Source organism: Pipistrellus hanaki, assembly GCF_964339955.1.
Source record: "Pipistrellus hanaki genome assembly, chromosome: 5".
NCBI classification, from domain to species: Eukaryota; Metazoa; Chordata; class Mammalia; order Chiroptera; family Vespertilionidae; genus Pipistrellus; species Pipistrellus hanaki.
In genome coordinates, this window is record NC_140507.1 from 81,947,126 (window position 1) to 81,967,989 (window position 20,864).

Below are 20,864 nucleotides of genomic sequence, written 5' to 3' on the forward strand. Positions count from 1 at the left end.
ATGATTCTTATCATTGATGTTTCTATCTCTCCCTCTCCCTTCCTCTCTGAAATCAATAAAAAATATATATTTAAAAATAAAATAGAATGTGACAGGGGGTAGGGGAGACTGGGGGAAGGTCTATGGGAGAAAAAGGAGACATATGTACTACTATATATAATACTTTAAACAATAAAGTAAAATTAAAACAAAAAATGAAAATAGAAAGTGATAGGGTTAGTAGAAACGGGCTCAGGAAACAAGTTACAGAGGCAAAAGAAGTGCCCTCAGAGCTTCAACTTTCTTTCTTTCTTTTTTTTATTTATTTTTATTGATTCTGTACAGAGAGGAAGGGAGAGAGATAGAGAGCTAGAAACATCGATGAGAGAGAGTCATCGATCAGCTGCCTCTTGCACACCCCCACCGGGGATATGACCGCAACCAAGGTACATGCCCTTGACCAGAATCGAACCCGGGTCCCTTCAGTCCCCAAGCCGATGCTCTACCCATTGAGCCAAACCGGTTTCAGCAGAGCTTCAACTTTCTATGAATCTGATTACTAATGTAGGAATCATACCCTATTTGTGCTTTTATGACTGGCTTATTTCACTCAGCATAACATCCTCAAGGTTCATCTGTGTTGTAACATGAGTCAAAGCTTCATTCTTTGTGTTAGTGTGTGTGTGTGTGTGTGTGTGTGTGTGTTTCACTTACTAGTAGATGGGGTCACCTAGATGGGGTCATTAGTCTTGTGTCTGGCTTCTTGCACTCAGAGTGATGTTTTCAAGGTTCATCAGCACTGAAGCGTGAATCAGTGCTTCATTCCTTATATTATGGCTGGGTAATATTCCATTGTATCGACGGACCACATTTTGTTTATCTGTTTATCCACTGATGGGCATTTAGGCTGTTTCCACCTTTTGAGAGTGTGACTGGCTGCTGTGAACCTGGTGTACAGGGGTTTGTTGGAAGACTTGTCTTCAATTTTGGCATGCGCCCAGGAGCAGAATTTCTGGGTGATACGGTAACTCCACATTCCACCAGGAGCCTGAAGGCTGATTTGCATAGTGGCAGCCTGTCTGCATTCCCATGTCTGAGGGCTCTGGGTTCTCTGAGTTCTCTGGGCAGGTATAGGCAGACGTTGGCAGGATGAGTCAAGAGAGCGTGATCCTGTGTTTGTTGGCTCCCTCACTTCAGGTGATACCACAAGGTCCACAGGAGCTGGTGAAGGCCAGAGCCAGCCTTGACCCTGTGACTGTGCCTCCCCAGTTGTGCAAGGAGACATTTCCTTGACCAGTGAATAAGAGGGGGTCAGGGTGTGGCCTGCCACCACTAGAACCACGAGGAACCATCGGGATGATCACTGTGACCTTCTTATCAGGGGATGATGAAGCAGGGGTGAGTGGCTGAAGGTAGTGACCCCTGAACAGGACCCACATGGGTGGTTTTTAGGGTCTGTTTAAGTAAACTTAGGTGCTTTGTATGTTTTGCTCTCATGCCCTCCCTAGTGGTGCCATGGGACCAGGTGGTTCCAGAAGTGCTGACAACCTCTTCTCATCTGGGAAGTTCGGAGGGGGCGGGGAGCAAAGGCCACTCATCCCTCAGGGTCATGAGTGAGAATCCCGTTGAGGGGGAGGCCCTCACACAGGGGCCTACTGCTCCCGCATTGGTGCCATCTGAGCCTGCCCTCCTAGAAAACAGCCCCACCACCCGCAGATCTCAGGCAGAGCTTGGGGGGACTCCGGAGCCCCTCCCTGAGACCTCACTCTCTGGCCCTCCCTGCCTTGCTGCACCCCTCCCCCACTGCAGCCCCAAAAGACTGACCCTTGCCTTCCTCAACCCACAGTCTCTCCTGGTCAGCTAGCTCCAGCCCCAGGGCTTTTACACTTCTTGTCTCACTGCCCACTCCCTGCCCACTCCCTGTTTATTGGGGCCTTAGCTCCAACACCTCCCCTCAGGGAGGCTGGGCCGGCCACCCAGTCTTAAGTCTGAACCCCCTTCATATAGGCATCCTCTAGTTTGCCTCCACCATAGAGTGTTCACTCCCTGGAATGTCTTGCTTGCTGTATGAAGACAGGCAAGTATCTATTCACCTCTGTGCACCCGGGGCCAGCAGGGCCTGGCACAGGATTATGAATGATCACCCTCCCGTAGGCAGTTGTGCTGGCATTTCATTGTTTACATTGACCTGGAATCGGCCTCCCTGTATCTCCTGTGAGTTGTCCACGGGGCCCTCACCCCCAAAAGCTGCACCTCTTCCTTGTGACAGCCTGTCTCAGTGTCCTATGACTACTGTAAGACAGACTGCCACACATGCAGAGACTGAGAGCAGCACGGGTTAATATTTCAGTTCTGGAGGTCAGAATCTGTAATGGGTGAACAGGACCATGCTCTCCTAGAGACGACAGGGTTTAGTCTGTGTCCTGCCTGCCCAGCTTCTACAGGCACCGTTACAGTCTGGCCAGTGGCCCTTCCTCCACCTTCACAGCCAGCACTTCACATCTCTGAAGTCTGCCTCGGTTGTCACTTTTTAAAATATCTGTTTTTATTGATTTCAGAGAGAGAGGGATAGAAACATCAATGATAAGAGAGAATCATTGATCGGCTGCCTCCTGCACACCCCACACTGGGGATTAAGCCCACTTGACCAGAATCGAACTGTGACCTCCTGATTCACAGCTCAAAGCTCAACCCCTGAGCCACATCAGCTGGGCAGTTGTCACATATTCTGACCCTTCTGCCTCCCTCATGAGGACCTTATGGTGACATTGAGGCCATCCTGATAATCCAGGACAGTTTCCCATCTCAGGACCTTCAACTTAATCACATCTGCAGAATCCCCTTTGCCATGTAGATAACATGTTCACAGGTCCAGGGGCTTAGGACAGACATCTTTGGGCGCCATTATTCAGCCCATCACAGCTTTTTAAATATTGGCCAAGGTGGTCCTTAGGGCTCCCTTTCCTAGACCATTTCCCCCAATGTCAGACAAGAGGATTCCTGGACCCTTAGCCCCCACTCATAGATCTCCCAACCTGGTCCTGCTAACGGTGCCATTCTTCCTGTCTGAGGTCCTCTCATCAGGAATGAAGGAGTGAGTTCCCCTTAGTGGCCACTGCTCGGGCTCCAGGCCCTGAGTGCCCCTCAGAAGGCTGGGCTGTCGCAGAGGGCTGGGCAGCTCAGTGAGTGGAGCAGCAAGTTCCAGGACACACAGCAGGAACATGTACCCCACCTTGAACTGCCACACCACTGCGCCTCACACCACCCTGTCCTCCGGACACAGTCAGGGTTCAGACCCCCAGGCACTCCGTCTACCCCCTTAAGCTCACCCGGATTCTGTAGCTGCCGGGATCTTTTGGTTTTGATGGTGCCTTCAGGGGACCTCTGATTGCAGCCAGACCCTCGCATCTGCCTCCCTTACCACTGGAGTTCCTTCAGGATAAGGAAAGTCACTGAAACCGGTTTGGCTTAGTGGATAGAGCGTCAGCCTGTGAACTGAAAGGTCCCAGGTTCAATTCCGGTCAAGGGCATGTACCTTGATTGTGGGCACATCCCCAGTAGGGTGTGTGCAGAAGGCAGCTGATTGATGTTTCTCTCTCATGGATGTTTCTATCTCTCTATCTCTCTCCCTTCCTCTCTGTAAAAAATCAATAACATATATTTTTTAAAAAGATAAGGAAAGTCACTATCTCTATGCCAGGCCCTGCTGGCCCTAGGAGCACGGAGGTGAATAGGTACTTTGCCTGCCTTCATACAGCAAGCAAGACAATCCAGGGAGTGAACACTCTATGAAGGAGGCAAACAAGGAGATGCCTATGTGAAGGGATTCAGACTGGGTGGCTGAAATGCTGTTGCGCTATCCGGGGGCTGGGCTCTGTGCAGAAGGACGTAGCCATGATTTTGAAGCTTGGTTTTCTGGTTTTCTGGTGTATGTCAAGACTGGAATTCCCTCGGGTCTTGGTCTAGTCAAGCTTCTCCAAATCTCATTGCCAAAATGGGAGATAAGCTAGCAGCAGCCCAGTGGTTAGCGGCGATGCTTATCACCATGGCAGTCTCAGGCAAGGACTCTCAGCAGCCCCATCTGTGAAACAGGGGTTAGGACTGGCCGGATCAGAGAGCACAGGGCAGAGGGATTTAACGAACAATCGCTGCCAGTGTGTAGCATCCCTCTTTACTCCTTCTTACCTCGTGTACAGAACCAGAGAGAGGCCCCGGTGAAGGCCTTGGCCTGAGGCCCTACATTTGCTGACCCCTACCACGCCGCTCCAAGGAGAAGCCAGGGTCAGGGTGTACCTGCCAGGAGGAACACTGGTCAGCTCACCAGCCACGGCTTCCTTGGCTCATCCTGCTCAGCCCGACTCGGACACAGGGCTGGACAGAGAGGAGCCCAGGCACTGGGCCAGCCCCTCGATCACTGCAGGCATCTGCAATGTGTTTCTCTGAAGGCTTTGGCACATTATAGAAGCTCCTGGATTTCTCAAAGCATTTTTCCCCAGTGTTTTTGAAATAATTTTAGACTTATAGAAAAAAAACAAAAATAACCGAGAGTCTCTTTATATACTTCATTTAGCTGAGCATCTGTGTCATCACATTAGTTAACTAAACCAGAAACTTCACACTGATACAACACTGGGAACTCATCTCCAGACCGAATTTGGATTTCCTGTTTCCCGCCCCCTCCCCACGTTTTGCCGTACTGCTCCCATGCTGGCCCAGGCTCACGCTTCTGTCTCCATCTCTCATCTGTGACGGTTCTCAATCTTTCCTTGACCTTCTCACCTTTGCCTGGAACCTCTCAGCCATTTGTAGCTTCAGTGTGGTCTCTCCGATGTTTCCTCATTAGACTGAGGCTGTGTTTTTGGCAGGAACCCCATAGAAGCGATGTTGTGTTCTTCCCAGTGTCCCCAACGTGCTTCTGTGGGATTTCCCCATTCACTTGGTTACCTGTGGAAATAAAGGAAGGCCTCCCAACTGAGAGCAGTCTGCTGTTCGGAGTTCCTTAGAGCCACGGAGCTAGCTGCCACCCTGCACTTGGCAGAGACTCAGGCAGGCAGGGCAGAGGGGGCTTTGTGATGGAGAAGGGAAGGCTTAGGGTCCCTGTTGGAGCTGTTGGTATTAGGAAGTCTATGTGATTGGGTAGAGGTATATTTGGCGTTCTCTGATTGGTCCTGAGTTGAAAGCAGGAACAAAAATTAGGGAGACTTCAATCACTGACCAAGTTACAACTGTTTTAGGCTGATTGCTGCAGGGATGTGGGTTGCTCCCTGGCTGGTTGCTACAAAGGTAGCGGGAGAAGTTCTACTGTCATGCATAGTCCTTTGTCCTTGTGTATGTTTTTCTTACCTGAAGGATGGAGTATTTTTGCATTTTTTTGTTGCATTTTTTATTAAGATGTAATTGACTAACATTGTGTTAGTTTTAGGTATACAACATAATCATTTTATATTTGTGTATATTGAGAAATTATTACCATAATAGGTCTAGTTAAAATCCATCATTACACATAGGTACAGATTTTCTTTTCTTGTGCTGAAGGTATTTTTTAAATATTTTATTGATTTTTTACAGAGAGGAAGGGAGAGAGATAGAGATTTAGAAACATCGATGAGAGAGAAACATCAATCAGTTGCCTCCTGCACACCCCCCCACTGGGGATGTGCCCGCACCAATGTACATGCCCTTGACCGGAATCGAACCTAGGACCCTTCAGTCCAAAGACTGACACTCTATCCACTGAGCCAAACCAATTTTGGCTGTATACCACATTTTTAAAAATTCATTCATCTGTCCTTGGACACCTAAATTGCTTCCATGTCTTGACTGTTGTGCTGCAGTGAACATGGAGGTGAAGATATCTTTTTGTTAGTGTTTTTGTTTCCTTAGATAAATACCCAGAAATGGAATTGCTGGGTCATGTAGTATTTTTTAAAAAAAATATATTGTATTGATTTTTCACAGAGAGGAAGGGAGAGAGATAGAGAGCTAGAAACGTCGATGAGAGAGAAACATCAACCAGCTATCCCCTGCACACCCCTCACTGGGGACGTGCCCGCAACCAATGTACATGCCCTTGACCGGAATCGAACCTGGGACCTTCCAGTCTGCAGACCGACGCTCTATCCACTGAGCCAAACCTATTTTGGCTCATGTAGTATTTTTATTCTCAAGTTTTTGAAGAGTCTCCATACTGTTTTCTCCATAGTGGCTACCCCAATTTACAACCCCACCCAACAGTGCACAAGGGTCTCATTTTCTCCACATCCTTATCTTTTTTATAATATCATCTAACAAGTGTGAAGTGATACCTCACTGTAGTCTTAATATATCCTCACCTGAGGATATGTTTTTATTGATTTTAGAGAGATAGAAAGGGAGGGAGAGAGAGAAAAAAAATCAATCAGTTGCCTCCCCTATGATCCTCTATTGGGATGGAACCACAACCTACGTATGTGCCCCGGCCAGGAATGAAACCTGCAACCTTTCGGTGTATGGGACGACGATCCAACTAATTGAGCCACCTGGCCAGGGTTGATATTTTTTCTATTTATTTGCCTAATAATTAGTGATGTTGAGCATTTACTTTCTCATTATCTATTGCCCATTTGTATGTCTTCTTTGGGAAAATGACTATTGAGATCCTCTGCCCATTTTAAAATCAGATTGTGTTTTTGGTATTGGGTTGTATGAGTTAAAGTTGTTTTTTAGGAGCAAACATTTACAGCTGGCTTAATGTAATGTTCCATTTTCCTCTGCCCAGATACTCTTTATAAAAACACATCTTTGAGCTTGTGGATGATTTGTTTTGAAAAAGCCAACTGTGGGTTTTGAAGCAACGGTCTTGTGTTCCCTTCAAAATGATGCCTACAAGGTACCCTCTGGGTTTCACATCTTCCTAAAAGTCCTGGCCAGGTGTGCAATTTCTTGTCATGGAGTAACCCTTGTCCCCAGGGCCTGACTCCTCTCCCTCATGCTCTTCAGCCTCAGAGAACACAGGGCACTCATGACCCCAGAAAGCATCTTTCTGCTGTGACAAGTGACACAAGAGGGCAATTCTGGGCCCAGTACCTCCGAGATCCCGGGGACCTCTCTCCATTCTGAAAGCTGCACCCTCATTCTAGAAGTTATTTTATGGTGCATACATATACTATATAATAAAAGCCTAATATGCAAGTCTCTGGTCATCAGGTCGGCCATTCAATCAAAGCGTAGTGATATGCTAAAGATATGCTAAGGCCACTCAACTGCTCGCTATGACATGTATTGACCACCAGGGGACACATGCTCCAACTGGTAGGTTAGCTTGCTGAGTAATACAGGCTGGACCCACCCTGGAGCCCTCCCACAGTCCCTCCCCGGCTGGCCAACCTCCTACATCCCTCCCTGGCCCCAATCGTGCACCCGGTGGAGTCCCTCTGCCTGGCCTGCGCCCTCTTGCAATCTAGAACCCCTCGGGGGATGTCAGAGAGCCAGTTTCGGCAGAACAGCCAGTCACTATGATGTGCACTGACCACCAGAGGGCAGGCAGTCAACGCAGGAGCTGCCCCTAGTGTTCAGTGCGCTCCTACAGGGAGCCGGGCTCAATGGCAGTGCCAAGGATGTCCAACTGTCAGCTTAGGCCTGCTCCCTACCTAAGCCATCAGTTGGACATCCCCTGAGAGCTCATAGACTGTGAGAGGGCACAGGCCAGGCTGAGGGACACACACCCCCCATCCCCGAGTGCATGAATTTCGTGCACCGGGCCTCTAGTATTAATATATGATACAAAATATATGATGTTCAAAAACAAAATTCAACTTCAAATTTTAAATGTCTTATTGACTTTATTCAGATTCAGGAATCAGGCAGCATCCCATCTGAAGAAGCCCCAATGAGCTGTCCAATTTTATAGGCAGAAGGAGTGGGACAAGGAGGTTAATAGCAAAGAGTAGATTATTTGTGGAAAGATCGCCTTCCCTAAGGGGGTAGCGGGGGTGTATCAAGCAGATAACCTCACTGGTGCTGACCAGGTGATTCCGGATTGCCTGGTTTAACAATCCACTCCTCAGAGAGGTTGAACCTGTAAGTTAGATATTAAGTCTTAGTTTGGTGATTTGGGGCTTAGCACATGTGACTACACTTTGGGCCTGTTGTCTCTCTCTCTCTCTTTTTAAACAATGAAGTGATGCAGATTGCCTTTTTAATCAAAGCCCATAGCACAGTAGTTTGAGTTTGCTGGTTGAGTCCCATTATTTTGACATAGATTTAGTTGGTTGTGATCAGCTTTATTGAAATTAAATAGAAGAGAGGAGAAGGGAAATGGCAGAGCAAATAGTACTTTTAAAAAGGTATCTTTTACTTTCTGAAACTTCATTTTCTTTAGGGCATGCAGGCATGAGTGTATGGGAGTATAAGTGAATGTATGATGTAAATATATTTCCTAGTTTAAAATATTTCTTAAAACAAATAACTGTTGTCCAGCCAGTGTTGCTCAGTGGTTGAATGTCCACCTATGAACCAGGAGGTCACAATTTGATTCCTAGTCAGAGCGCATGCCCGGGTTACATGCTCCATCTCCAGTAGGGGTTGTGCAAGAGACAGCCAATCAGTGATTCTCTCTCATTCTTGGTGTTTTTCTCCCTCTCTCCCTTCCTGTCTCTGAAATCAATAAAAATATATTTTCTAAAAAAAAAAAAAAAAGAAAAAAAAACTTAAAAAGAAATAACTGTTTAGCTAATAAACATGAAAAATATTTTTAAAAAGAAAGAAATTCAGTATTACTAGAGACAAGGTATACTAGAAACAAAAGGACATTAAGAAAATTCCTCCCAATTGCCTACCTTGGTGCAGAACCCTGGGCTCTTGCTCTGGAGGCGGGAGGGTAGCAGGTCCTGCAGGGACTGAAGGAAGTCAGCATGGAAGCAGGTGGCTCTGGCATGTGGATTGCTTGTACCAACTGACCACATTCCAGGCCTCATCCTGGGCCACGTGGGCTGTTGGTCACTATTTAACCAACATGAGCTCTGGGTGATGCTCAAGGAGCCCGTGTTCTGGAGCACAGATGTAGAGGCCCAACCTGGGGGCTGGACACATGCAGAGAAGACCCAGCCAGGTAGCCCCACGCCAGCAGTAAGAGCGAGCGACCTGGTAACTGTTCTGTACATGGATCCTGTGCAGGGCAGTAGGAGATACAGTTCAGTGAGGGGACCTCCCTAGGGTAGGTGCGCATGAATTCAGAATTACGTAGCCTCTTAAGGGGAGGGGGCCAGTGGAGAGCATGGAGGGGGGGTCCCTGATTGCAATAGGAGGGCTTTGACCAGATAAGAGAGCTGTGGAGGGGAGGGGCGTGTCCACACATGACTGGTGTCCTCCCTCTGTTACTGAGTGAGTAGGCATAGAAGTTGACAATTATAAAAAGTCACAGGGAGCCCAGCTGGCGTGGCTCAGTGATTGAGCATCAACCTATGTACCAGGAGGTCATGGTTTGATATTCCCGGTCAGGGCACACGCCCGGGTTGGAAGCTTAATCCCCAGTGTGGGGCGTGCAGGAGGCAGCCAATCAGTGATTCTCTCTCATCATTGATGTTTCTATCTCTCTCCCTCTCCCTTGCTCTCTGAAACCAATAAAAATATTTTTTTAAATAAATAAATAAATAAAAAGTCACATGGACCCTTTTTTAAGAAGATGGCGCCAAAAGTGAAAAAGGAAGCCCCTGTCCCTCCCAAAGCCAAAACCAAAGCCAGAGCAAAGGCTTTGAAGCCAAGAAAACAGTGCGGAAAGGCGACCACAGCCACACACAGAGATCAGCACGTCACCACCTTGTGAGAGCTAAAGACTCTGAGGCCGCCCCAGTATCCTCAGAGGAGCGCACCCAGGAGAAACAAGCTTGCCCATGATGCCGTCGTCAGTTTCCCCCGACTGCTGAGTCAGCCGTGAAGAAGACAGAAGACAGCATTATACTCGTGTTCATTCTGTGCAGAAGCTCTGTGACATTGACGTGGTGAAGGTCAACATCCTGATCAGGACTGATGGCGAGAAGATGGCATATGTTCGACTGGCTCCTGACTGTGGTGATGCTATGGATGTTGCCAACAAAATTAGGATCATCTACATTGAGTCCAGCTGGCTAATTCTAAATATAAAAATTTTACACTGTAAAAATAAATAAATAAATAAGTGATGGGAATGGCAACTACAGTATAGGGCAGTGGTCGGCAAACTGCGGCCCACATGAGGCTCTTTGGCCCCTTGAGTTTTTAGCAAAGGCCAGCTTAGGAGTACCCTATTTAAGTTAATAACAGTGCACCTACCTATATACCATGTTTCCCCGAAAATAAGACATCCTCTGAAAATAAGACCTAGCGCATGGAAAGATAAGACAGCTCCTGAAAATAAGACTAGCGCAACTTTGGGAGAAAAAATTAATATAAGACACTGTGTTATTTTCGGGGAAACAGGGTAGTTTTAAAATTTTGGCTCTCAAAAGAAATTTCAATCATTGTACTGTTGATATTTGGCTCTGTTGACTAATGAGTTTGCCGACTCATTAGTAGGTATAGGCTAAAAGGCAGGTGACTCAGAGGCCTGTTTGTGACAATCAAATAAAATACTCTTGTAAATGATTAAGCCATCAGTGGAGGGAACTGTGGCATTCTTTCCCTGCAGGGAGACAGACACCAGGTTAGGAATCACACTCAGTTCTTGCTTCAAGTGAATGGGGCAGATGGGGAAGGCCCTTTCTCATCCGGTTTCATGCCCCCTCTTGTTCCGCAGGACCTGGCTCGGCTGTCCCCAGCAGCCTGGAATGGGTAATGGTGTGAAGGAAGGCGTGGTGCGATTGCGTGAGGATGCCGACACCGTCCTGCCCTCAGCCGTCCCTTCAAAGGCAAGTACCTGCCCTCATGCGTTCTCATGCACCCATCACAGATCATCTCCTACACTGGTGTGGGGCTGCATCCGTGTGAGACCGTGGGGGGGGGGGGGGGGAGAGATGCTGGCTGCCCCATTTGTGATGTGAATCCAGCCCCCAACCACTTGGCAAGATCCAAAACCTTACCCAAATTTGGCTGGAATATCCAAAGTTGTCCTGGAGCCCATTTACTCTCTCAGATTTGCAAACACAAAAGAATCGGCAAACTCGGGCTCATTTGTGAGGAAGGGCCCTCGCGGCCTATCCTAGCTCTCAGGGCAGGTCTCAAAGTTTACAAGCTCAAAGGCAGAGGTGGTGATCCTCCCAACCCTCCAGACCGTCCCCAAATTCCAGAAGGCCCTGCAGAGCGCCAGGCAGGTGGGAGGACTGGCCAGTGTGCTGGGCCACTGTCCCTATACCATGTGGAGCATCGAGGGTGAGCCTACAGCAGGCATGCGTGTCCCTCCCAGTTTAGTGAACTTCCCAGCAGAGCACGAGGCAGACTCAGCCCCTCTACTTGCTGGTTGGATCCCAGCAAAAGGCCTGTCTGTTCCCATCTCATGCCTGGATACCCAGTGCCCATCTTCTTCTGTGCCGGCCACGCATCTGACATCAGCCTGGTCCACTTGGCCAGCCCGATGTGGGAGCTCACCCTGTAAATCTGTGTCTTTGGTTAAGAAGCCCAGAGTCTTCTCGCAGTGCCCACGGCTGTTTGGATCTGCGATGGCCCTCGTTCTCAGTCGGACTGCAGGATCCCTCCCTACAAAGGACAAGGACACATTAACCACTTGCTGATGCCTGTGCTGAGCTCTTCAAAAAATAAGCTGCTGTGGTCAGTAAGAGCCCCTGGGCAGCATCTGCAGAGCCACGAAGTGGACGTACAGAGCGTCAGGAGCCCCCGGAGTGCAGGGCTTAAGGACATGAGTTCCAGACGCACAGAGCTGGCCTTGGGATTGTAAGAACCACAGATTGCACAGGAAGTGACCTGCAAAAGGAGGCCCCAAGGACCCATTGGCTTCGCCTTCAGTGCCGACAGGCACCTAAGCTGCTGTGGGGTGTTCCCTTGGCTCACAGCAGGGTGAGCAATTGCTCATTGGTTCACAGAGAGGAAACTGAGGCAGGGAGCAGCTGCTAGGAATACCACTGAACCTTCTAGCACCTGACATTCATACCTCTCAAAGCCAGCAGGACCGGACCACCAGAACCTTGCTGTGTGACCCAGAAAAGCCAGGGGTCCCAGTGACAGGCCTGTGTGAATCAAGGAGCAGATGGAACCCTCTGGTGAAGTTCTGCCTCAGAAGCAGGAGGAAACACTTCTCTGGGCAGGTGGAGGGGGTGCCAGGGCGTTAAGGGAAAGGAGCTGGGCCATCCAGGCTGGGGCCAGGTTGCAGGGCACACAGCCGCTGGGAGCACCTGGAACACGGAAGAGGATCTGGGAGTGGGATCTGGACCAGGAGACACCACTTGGCGTGTCAGAGATGAGGAAGGAGAGACCGGAGAGGCCATCCTCTGGTCACTGCAATCAGGACAGAGTCCAGAATCAGGCCAGAAGTGTGGACAGACCCTGGGCCAGGCCCTCCACCCCTGGGCCACTGCTGAGCTGAGCAGACTTGGTGAGGGGTTGCCCTGAGCTCCACCATATCCACTCAGACCTAGGCTGCCAGTTTTACCCCCAAATGCCCTCACAGTCTCCCCTGTTACACCCTCTCCGGTCACAGCCTCTGCCGCTCCATCTCGATTGCTGCAGGAACCACCTCTTCTCTGATCATCGTGAAAACGGCCCGTCCACTCTGTGCTTCTCCATGTCTGTCTGGACAAAAGCCAGCCTCTTTGTGGCCCCCACCTGGATTGGCGACTGCGCACCTTTGTCTGCAGATTTAGTTCATGTCTTGCTCTCTCCGAAGATCACGGGGGGTGGGGGGTGGCTCTGAGGGGGCTGGTGGGGGGACAGGCACCGCATGTCTCCAGACCCCTCAGGGCACCTTGTCTTCGTGGGACTTCATGGATTCCTGGGGTCATTGGACGACCTGATCCTTGCCATTCTTGCTCATTGCTGACGAAGGAGAGCTGAGGGCACCTCCAGTCCAGGACATTGCAGAGTGCTCACCGCAGTTGCTTGTGAGAGTCAGGTGGAGGAATAGACTCCAACCCAGTGAGACTGCCCGGGACTCGGATGGACATGGAAGGGAAGGAAGGCGGGAGAGAGGCTGTACCAGGAGGACTTGGAGAGCCTCCAGAAGACGGGGGAAGTGCCGGCCCTGAGGCTGCCACTGGAGCTCGAAATGCAGGCCGGCCACCGTCCCCACCTCCCTGGCCTTGGCTGAAGGGCCACAGATACCAGTCCCTGTGTCCCCTTTCTACAAAGATGGCACAGGCAGGGTCCTCTTGCCCAGCACCCCCTGCCTGTCCCCCCACCACCACAAGGGCTCTCATGACTTGGCCCTGAAACACTACAATGCAGGGAGTCCGGCACACGAGGGCGGACAGAACCAAGGCTTATAAGCTGGGCCAGGGGTGGCTTATGTTTGGAGTCAGTCCCATTGTGGCCCAGACAGAGCATCACCTCTCATGGGTGGACCCTGGCAGCGGGGAGGTTTTTCACCGTCTCCTGCCCTTCCAGGGCCCACGCGGGCCAGGGCACTCAGGCTGCTGTGCATCTCTCCGCCCTGGTCCAGGGCAGCGGGGGACGGAGGGTGAGGAAAGGGGATCTTGGTGTCACCCCCCGGGGGAGCAGACCTCTCCCTCCCTCTCTGACCACAGACGTGTGTTCATGTGTTTCTTGCAGACTGATCACAGGCAAGTTCTCAGCTCCCTCTTTTCTGGGGCCCTGGCTGGCGCTCTTGCCAAAACGGCAGTAGCTCCCTTGGACCGAACCAAAATCATTTTCCAAGGTAAAAGCTGTCTGTCTGTCTGTCCCTCTGTGATAGAGATGCTGCCAGGCAGTCACCCTCTTCACAGCTTCCCAGACTGCACTGTGAAGTGGAGTCCTGGGGCGGCCAGCACACAGTACCACACACCAGGCAGCTTAGAACCGGAGTTTATTCCCTCGCATTTCCAAGGCAGAAGTCTGAACCGAGGCGCTGGCAGGGTTGGTTCCTTCTGGAGGCTCCAGGAGAAGAGTCCTTCCCGCCTTTCCCAGCTCTGGGGGCGCCAAGCATCCTTGGCTTGTGGCCGCATCACTCCGATCTCTGCCTCCCTTCTTGCCTGTGTCTTCTCCTCTCATGAGGACACCGAGCATTCGGTTAGGGCCGACCCCACTCGCATACAGCCTCGGTTTAATTTAATGGCATCTGCAGAGGCCTCATTTCCGCAAGGTCCTGGGGGTGAGGACAGGGCCGGGTCTTTTGGGGGGACTCAGTTCAAGACACCATCTCTCTCTCTCCTGAGGGTGAAACAGGCTCAGGGTCCCCCGAAGGCAAAGCCTTTCCACCCTGTACGGTGGCCAGTGGCTGCTCGGCACAGGCAGGAGCGTGGCCACAACCTGGGCCCCCCATCCTTCAGCTGTTTTAAAAGAGAAGGCCCCCCCCCCCCAATTCCTTGAGCTGGTACCCTAGCCCCTCTGTGCCTCAGTTTCCTTATCTAGACAACAAGGACGATAACATCAGCTCCCCCCAGAGGCTGTGGAAAGAGCAGGCAGAAGGGAGCTCCCTGTGTTCCTTCCCCCGCGCCAGCTGCGTTTTTCCCTGGCGAACCTGAGGGGCAGCGCCCGCAGGGCCCGCTGTAACTCCGAAGGCAGAGCTGTGCTCACCTCCACGCAGACGAGAGTGCAGGGTGTGTTAGAAACAAGGTAGAGGCTCAGAAAGTGAGGAGCGGGAGACCTCCCCGGTGAGCCTGTCCTGGGGAGTGGGATCCCCTGGGCTGATCCTCACAGGAATAAGGACTGTGACACCTTCCTCGGAGGGTGGGGATGCTGTCAACCCTCCAGAGGCACGTCCTCCCACAGACCCCCGGGCAGTTCTCCCCGCTTCCTGGGGACAGGCTGGCATGCGGAGTGGCCGGGTCCAGGGCTGAGGAGGTTCCTGGGAGGAGAGGGATCCTGCTCAGGACTCTCCCCCCTCAGCCCTTTGCGGGGGAGGGAACATGCTCAGGGGCTGCTGTCATTCCCCAGCTTAGACATGCAGCAGGGGGTCATGCAGACTTGGGCAGGGGGCCGGGGGTCCTCTCCTTCGCATCTAACGGTCTGTTTGTGTTGTTTTCCCCCCCAGTATCTTCAAAACGATTTTCTGCGAAGGTGAGCCACTAGGTCACCAACTCCTGGCTCGGACTGTCACAAGCTGCCCTGCTGGACAGGCAGAAGGCTGTGGAGGCCTTGGGGGAGGGGGGATAAGGAGATGCTTTTCCCCTTTGGTCCCCCCCCCCCAAGCTGGTTCCCAGGAGCCCCCCTGGGGGGGTGGGATCACTTGTCCTGGCACCCTGGGCCCTGCCTGGATGCAGCCCACTGGGAACTCACAGGAGAGTGTCTGTCCTAGGGCTGGGGGTCAGGTGACTTGATGTTTTAAACCCGTATTTTCACATTTATTTTTAAACATAGAGCAGGTGTTACTTAATAAAGCAAAGAAAACATTTTTAAAAGCTAGCCTACCAGACAACCATCAACAAAACGCCCTGTGTGGGGCTCTGAGCCTGCTTTGCAAACCTGGCGTTCCCTCTCATTTTCCAGATCCCAGGGTGGAGGGCTGTGTGGGCAGAGAAGGTAGTGGGGCCCCAGGCACAGGGCTGGACAAAGCAAACAAGGAGCTCCCGGAGCAGGGAGAGGAGAGGACAGGCGAGGCGTTGACTTTGTCCCCCCTCCAGGAGGCCTTCCGGCTGCTCTACTACACCTACCTCAACGAGGGCTTCTTCAGCCTCTGGCGCGGGAACTCGGCCACCATGGTGCGCGTGGTGCCCTACGCCGCCATCCAGTTCAGCGCGCACGAGGAGTACAAGCGAATCCTGGGCCGCTACTACGGCTTCCGTGGAGAGTGAGGCCCCCACCCCTCCTCACCCCCTCCACCCTCCAGCCCCTGCTCTTCTGTCTTCCTCTCACATGCTCACCATGTGAGAACCCAGGTCCCTACCGGTCACCCATTGAATCGTCCACCTAGAGGCTCCACCGTCTCAGCTTCCGGAAAGCCGGCCCCCCTGTCCTTGGTTGCTCCACACTGAGAGCTGTGGGCCTTGGGATGGGCCTCCCTCCTGGGGGCCTTCGGGTCTCACCATCTCTCCTCCCTCTCCCCCCTTTCAGAGCCCTGCCCCCCTGGCCTCGCCTCCTGGCAGGGGCCCTCGCCGGAATCACAGCTGCTTCACTTACCTACCCCCTGGACCTGGTCCGAGCCCGCATGGCCGTGACCCCCAAGGAAATGTGAGTCCTACCGTGGTGACCTTCACCAGTGCCGGGAGCTGTGTCCAGTAGGGCCCCCACGTTGAATCTGTTTGTCCTATCCTTGGGTTTGGGGTCTGGCCTCTGTGTCCAGCCCACAGAGGGTGCCACCCACCACATGGGCCCTGCCTGGTACCACAGGGCGGGCCGATCTGCAGCTTCCAAGAAGTTCTCTAAGCCCGGGGGTCAGTTCTGCTTCCGTAAAAGCTGAGCCTTGGTTTTTAATTGGCCACAGACACATTAAAACCACGGGAACACAAGGCCGGGGCTGAGTCCACAGCCCACCCTCCGGTCCCTCTGTCCCTGCAGGTACAGCAACATCTTTCACGTCTTCATCCGCATCTCCCGGGAGGAGGGGCTGAAGACCCTCTACCACGGCTTCACGCCCACCGTGCTGGGCGTCATCCCCTACGCCGGGCTGAGCTTCTTCACCTATGAGACTCTCAAGAGCCTGCACAGAGGTGAGGAGGGGGTGGGCAGCACCCACGGCCACACAGACCTGGGGGCCAGGCACTCGGGCCCCCAGGGGCAGGCAGGCTGGGGGCCCAGCGTCCGAATCAAGAGAAGACACATGACATCAGGAGTCATGTGAGGAACCCCGACGTAGGACCTTTAATGCCCAAGGTTAGAGCAGCCTCGTGAAGGTCAGGGTGGCCCGGAGTGTTGGTGGCCCTTTGTGCAGCACAGGCATCTGCACAAAGCCCATGGAGGAGGTGTGTTCAACTTTGAGAGACTTGAAAAGCACAGGGAACATTATAACAACCCCCACCCCCACCCATCAAGTGCCGGCGGCTTCCTCTCCATGGTTGCGAGTACTTGTGCGCTTAATATGTGGCAGGAACAATCCCTCATCCGGTTTCCTGGTTATAAAAGGTAAAGAGTTGAGTCACCTTCCACACCTCTGGGTAGTGCAGCTCTGGCTCAGCTGGTATTGAGTCATCTAAGTAAGGGGAGGGGCATTCAGGCTGTTGGCAGACTTTCTGTGGTCCTGGACTTCCAGGAGTGCCCCCTTGAGGGTGTGGCGGGAGGTGCAAGACCCGGTTTTCAGTTTGATGCTGCCCTTGCCTGGGCCCTCCCCCCACATGCACCCCAAGTGGTATTGTCAGTTTATTTGATGTTTCCCTAAGGAGGTGAGTGAGCAGTGGTGTCTCCCGTTTTTAATTCCCAGTTATAAATTTCCCACGCACGTCTGGAGAGCCCCTGCTGGTGGGTGACCCAGGAGGCAGTGCTGGGTGTTCACAGTTCTGCTTGCTCTCAGGCCCCTGCTCTCAGGCCCGTGTGCAGGACGGCTGGGGAGGGGATGGGGGAAGAGGCGGGGAAACACTGATGTCTTTACTGGAGGGAAGACAAAGGTGATTCCTGAGAGCTCATTCTGGGTCTTTGGAATCACGTGCTTTTCTGTCTTAAACAACAACAACTTTTATTTCTCAATTTAATAAAAAGACCAGGAGGTGAGGAAGTGGCCCCGGGTGGGAAGGTGCCGGGGACCCTCCTTCAGGTCCTGAAACACAGGGACGACGCTATGCGGGTGTCTGTGGGCGCAGTGGGCGCTCCGGGGGCGCCCTCACAGCCCCCCCTGGCCCTCCCCGCAGAGTACAGCGGCCACCGGCAGCCCCATCCCTTCGAGCGCATGATCTTCGGGGCCTGCGCGGGCATCATCGGGCAGTCCGCCTCGTACCCGCTGGACGTGGTGCGCAGGCGCATGCAGACGGCTGGCATCACGGGCCACCCGCGCACCTCCATCGCCTGCACGCTGAGCACCATAGTGCGGGAAGAGGGCGTGGTGCGCGGCCTCTACAAGGGCCTGAGCATGAACTGGCTCAAGGGCCCCATCGCCGTGGGTATCAGCTTCACCACCTTCGACCTCATGCAGATCCTGCTGCGGCGCCTGCAGAGCTAGGGGCCGGCACGTGGCCGCCCTCAGGACTGGGAGCCACGCCCCAGCACGCGGAGGACCGCTGACCCCTAAGAGTTTGGAGCCTGGGCACTGAGGGGGCACTGGCTCTGCCCAGAGCCACGTGGGAATGTCTGGTGGAACGAGCGGGCAGGCCAGGGGGCCTGGGCTCAGTGCCCGTGGGCCCGCGAGGAACGCCAGAGGCCCTTGAAGTGCAGTGTTGGGGCCAGGAGCCCACAGACTCTCCTCTTCCCTCCTCCCTGGAGCTGGCCCTGCTTCCCGAAGTGCCCCTCCCCCCAAAACACCCTGACACGGGAGTGACCAGCGCCACCTCCTGGTGCTCTGTGCCTATGGACACGCTCCTGGTACTAGTGACCCTGTCCCTACTAGGCTCAGAGCCAGACTCCGCCCGCCCCTTAGTGGCCCCAGCTGTGCTCAGTGCTCAGGGTGGAGTAGCCCAGAGTGGGGAGAGGCCTGGCCTCACCTGTTCACATGGGACCAGTCTCCTGCTCAGCTGCGGCTACAGATGCAGCCTCTTGCCTGCCCTTCCCCCCTTCTCCCCTTTCCTTACCAGGTGACATGACTCCGCAGCCCCCAGAGTCTTCCGCTGGCGAACAGCCTTCTCCAAGTGATCCTGATCCTGACTTCATGCCAGGGTGGGGCCCTGGAGCCAGTTTTACCCCCTGATGCCCACCCTACAGCTGCACCCATGGAGGCCGAGCCTCCTGCCCTGACCTTCTACCGACAGGCGCAGAGGCTTCTGGGGGACCTATAGCATCTGGCACATCCTGGACCCCCACCTGAGTGGGCGGTTGGCCCGGATAAAGCCTCCAGGGCTGTCTCATTTCCATGAATGGAATGCATGGAGGGGGGTGGTAGCCTTGATCTTCCCCAGTTGGGAGCCTGAGACGGTGGGGTGGGCAGTTCAGAAGAGTTTAGTTACCATGGGGCACCCCCAGGGAGCCGGTCTCAAGAGAGAAGTTCCCGCCCCCCGGGTATCACAAGGACTCAGAAACACCCATTACCTACTGACATTGGAAGGTGTTTGGCTCTTTTGGTTTTAAAATCTGGCTGACCTTGGGTCTAGTCACAGTACACCCTCACCAGCCCCATCATGTGTGAAATGATCTGTGCGCTTGCTCCACACTCATTCCCAGTCGTGGCCCATTTCTTACCTTTGCTCTGTCCCACGTCCATTCTTGCCTTGGACCTGTGGTGTGCCCGCCCTTGCATGTGTCCATGGCCGGCCCCCGGATCATTCCCAGGCTCTGTCCTCAGGGACCCAGGCAGCCTGTGATCGCTGTCCTGTGGGTGTTTCACCTCCTCTCCCAGCCTTGCCCAGCACCCAGGAGAGGCAGGATCCCTCACAGGAGACAGGATGGGGGCTCTAGGGCCCCAGGCCAGAGAGAGCACCAGGGACTGGGGTCCACCTCGGGTGAGGGAGACCAGGCGGCACCCTCCTCTGAGCTGCAGACTGGGCAGGAGCAGGAGGGTCCTCCAGGTCCTACCGCCGGCCGTGTGCCTCCCCAAGGTCGCTCCCAGCCCCGAGGGCCCCGGCAGCACCATACCCACTCCCCCAACCCCACTCTCAGCCGGGCTGGCACCCTCCGCGGTCACCCTCCCCACTGGCTGCCGGTCCTGGTCTGGAGTTATTTTGATGCCATGAAGAGACTTTGTTAATATATAATGTTTATATATTTTAAAGATTTGTGCCAAGAGAGTATATTTAATAAAAATTAAATTGACTTTTCCTCCTGCTCATGTCTCTTTTCTTGGACTCTGACCCCCACCCACCATGAACCAAAAAATAGGGTTGAGGTTAGTTTGATAAATTTTTAAATAAAGCCATGAATGAAACTTTTTTAAATGTAATTTTTTATTAATTCATACTGTGATTTTCTAGAAAGTGCAAACTGCATGAAACCATGTAGGTGGGTCTCCCAGCTCCTCTGTAGGGGCATCCCACTTACTGGTTTGTGTGACAGGCATGTCCTTCCAGACATCAGCCAGGATGGGCCGTGTCCTGCTCAGCAAGGGGGCCCCAGAGAAACCCCGAGGTTTCTCTCTCTCGCTCCCTGTCATGTGCTGGGGGCTCCGGTCCACAGCTGGATGAAGTCTTGGATTCAATGTCGCCATCTTTAGCTGCAGGAGGTGAGGGCACCGGAGGTCTGTCTCAGTGGCCATGGCATCCAGGGCATACCAACCAGAGCAGGAAGTGGTGGGAGCCTTGTGTGTAGGTGGTGAGCAACATGGTATTTACTTACTACTTAACCTCATCTATTTATTCATTCCTGGGCCAGCTTTTTGCCGTGAGAAATAATGCTGTAACTGCCACCTTGGCAGGTGAGAATCTCCCTGGATGTGTCCCTGAGGGACCAGCCAGCTGTGGAGTCACCGCTTCCAGGTACAAGTGCTCTTCAGTGCAGTTGTGTGAACTTGGGTACCCACAAGCATTGTGCGAGTTCAGCCACAACCAGGCTGGGGGCCTCCGGCTCCCCACATGTGGGTGCCATGTGGTACCTCCTTGTGTCTTAGTCACATCTTCCTGTGATCCTTGCAAGGCCAAGCATCTCTTCATGGCTGTTGGTTGTTTATTACCCTCCTCTTCATCATTCTATGCACAGTAGACCAAAACACCGGCCTGGTAGAAAGGTGATATCTTCTCAAGTGACCTGAGCAGGAATCTTGTGTGTTTTGTGTGTTTATGCCCCAGCAAGGCAGCAGTGGGTGTGACACAGACACTGCA

The 20,864-nt window shown here is 52.9% G+C and overlaps 1 protein-coding gene across 2 annotated transcripts in view; it reads left to right on the forward strand.

Moving 5' to 3' along the window:
• Positions 1 to 19,869, forward strand: part of SLC25A42 (solute carrier family 25 member 42) — a 31,116-nt gene extending 11,247 nt beyond the window's left edge. For both annotated transcript variants that reach the window (XM_084884364.1, XM_084884365.1), the window contains exons 2-8: positions 10,730 to 10,841; positions 13,651 to 13,756; positions 15,071 to 15,096; positions 15,660 to 15,826; positions 16,090 to 16,206; positions 16,534 to 16,685; positions 17,817 to 19,869. In XM_084884364.1, the coding sequence (XP_084740490.1) occupies positions 10,761 to 10,841; positions 13,651 to 13,756; positions 15,071 to 15,096; positions 15,660 to 15,826; positions 16,090 to 16,206; positions 16,534 to 16,685; positions 17,817 to 18,124 (957 nt within the window). In that variant the 5' untranslated portion in view covers positions 10,730 to 10,760 and the 3' untranslated portion in view covers positions 18,125 to 19,869. The remainder of the gene's footprint in view (positions 1 to 10,729; positions 10,842 to 13,650; positions 13,757 to 15,070; positions 15,097 to 15,659; positions 15,827 to 16,089; positions 16,207 to 16,533; positions 16,686 to 17,816) is intronic.
• Positions 19,870 to 20,864: the final 995 nt, after the last annotated feature.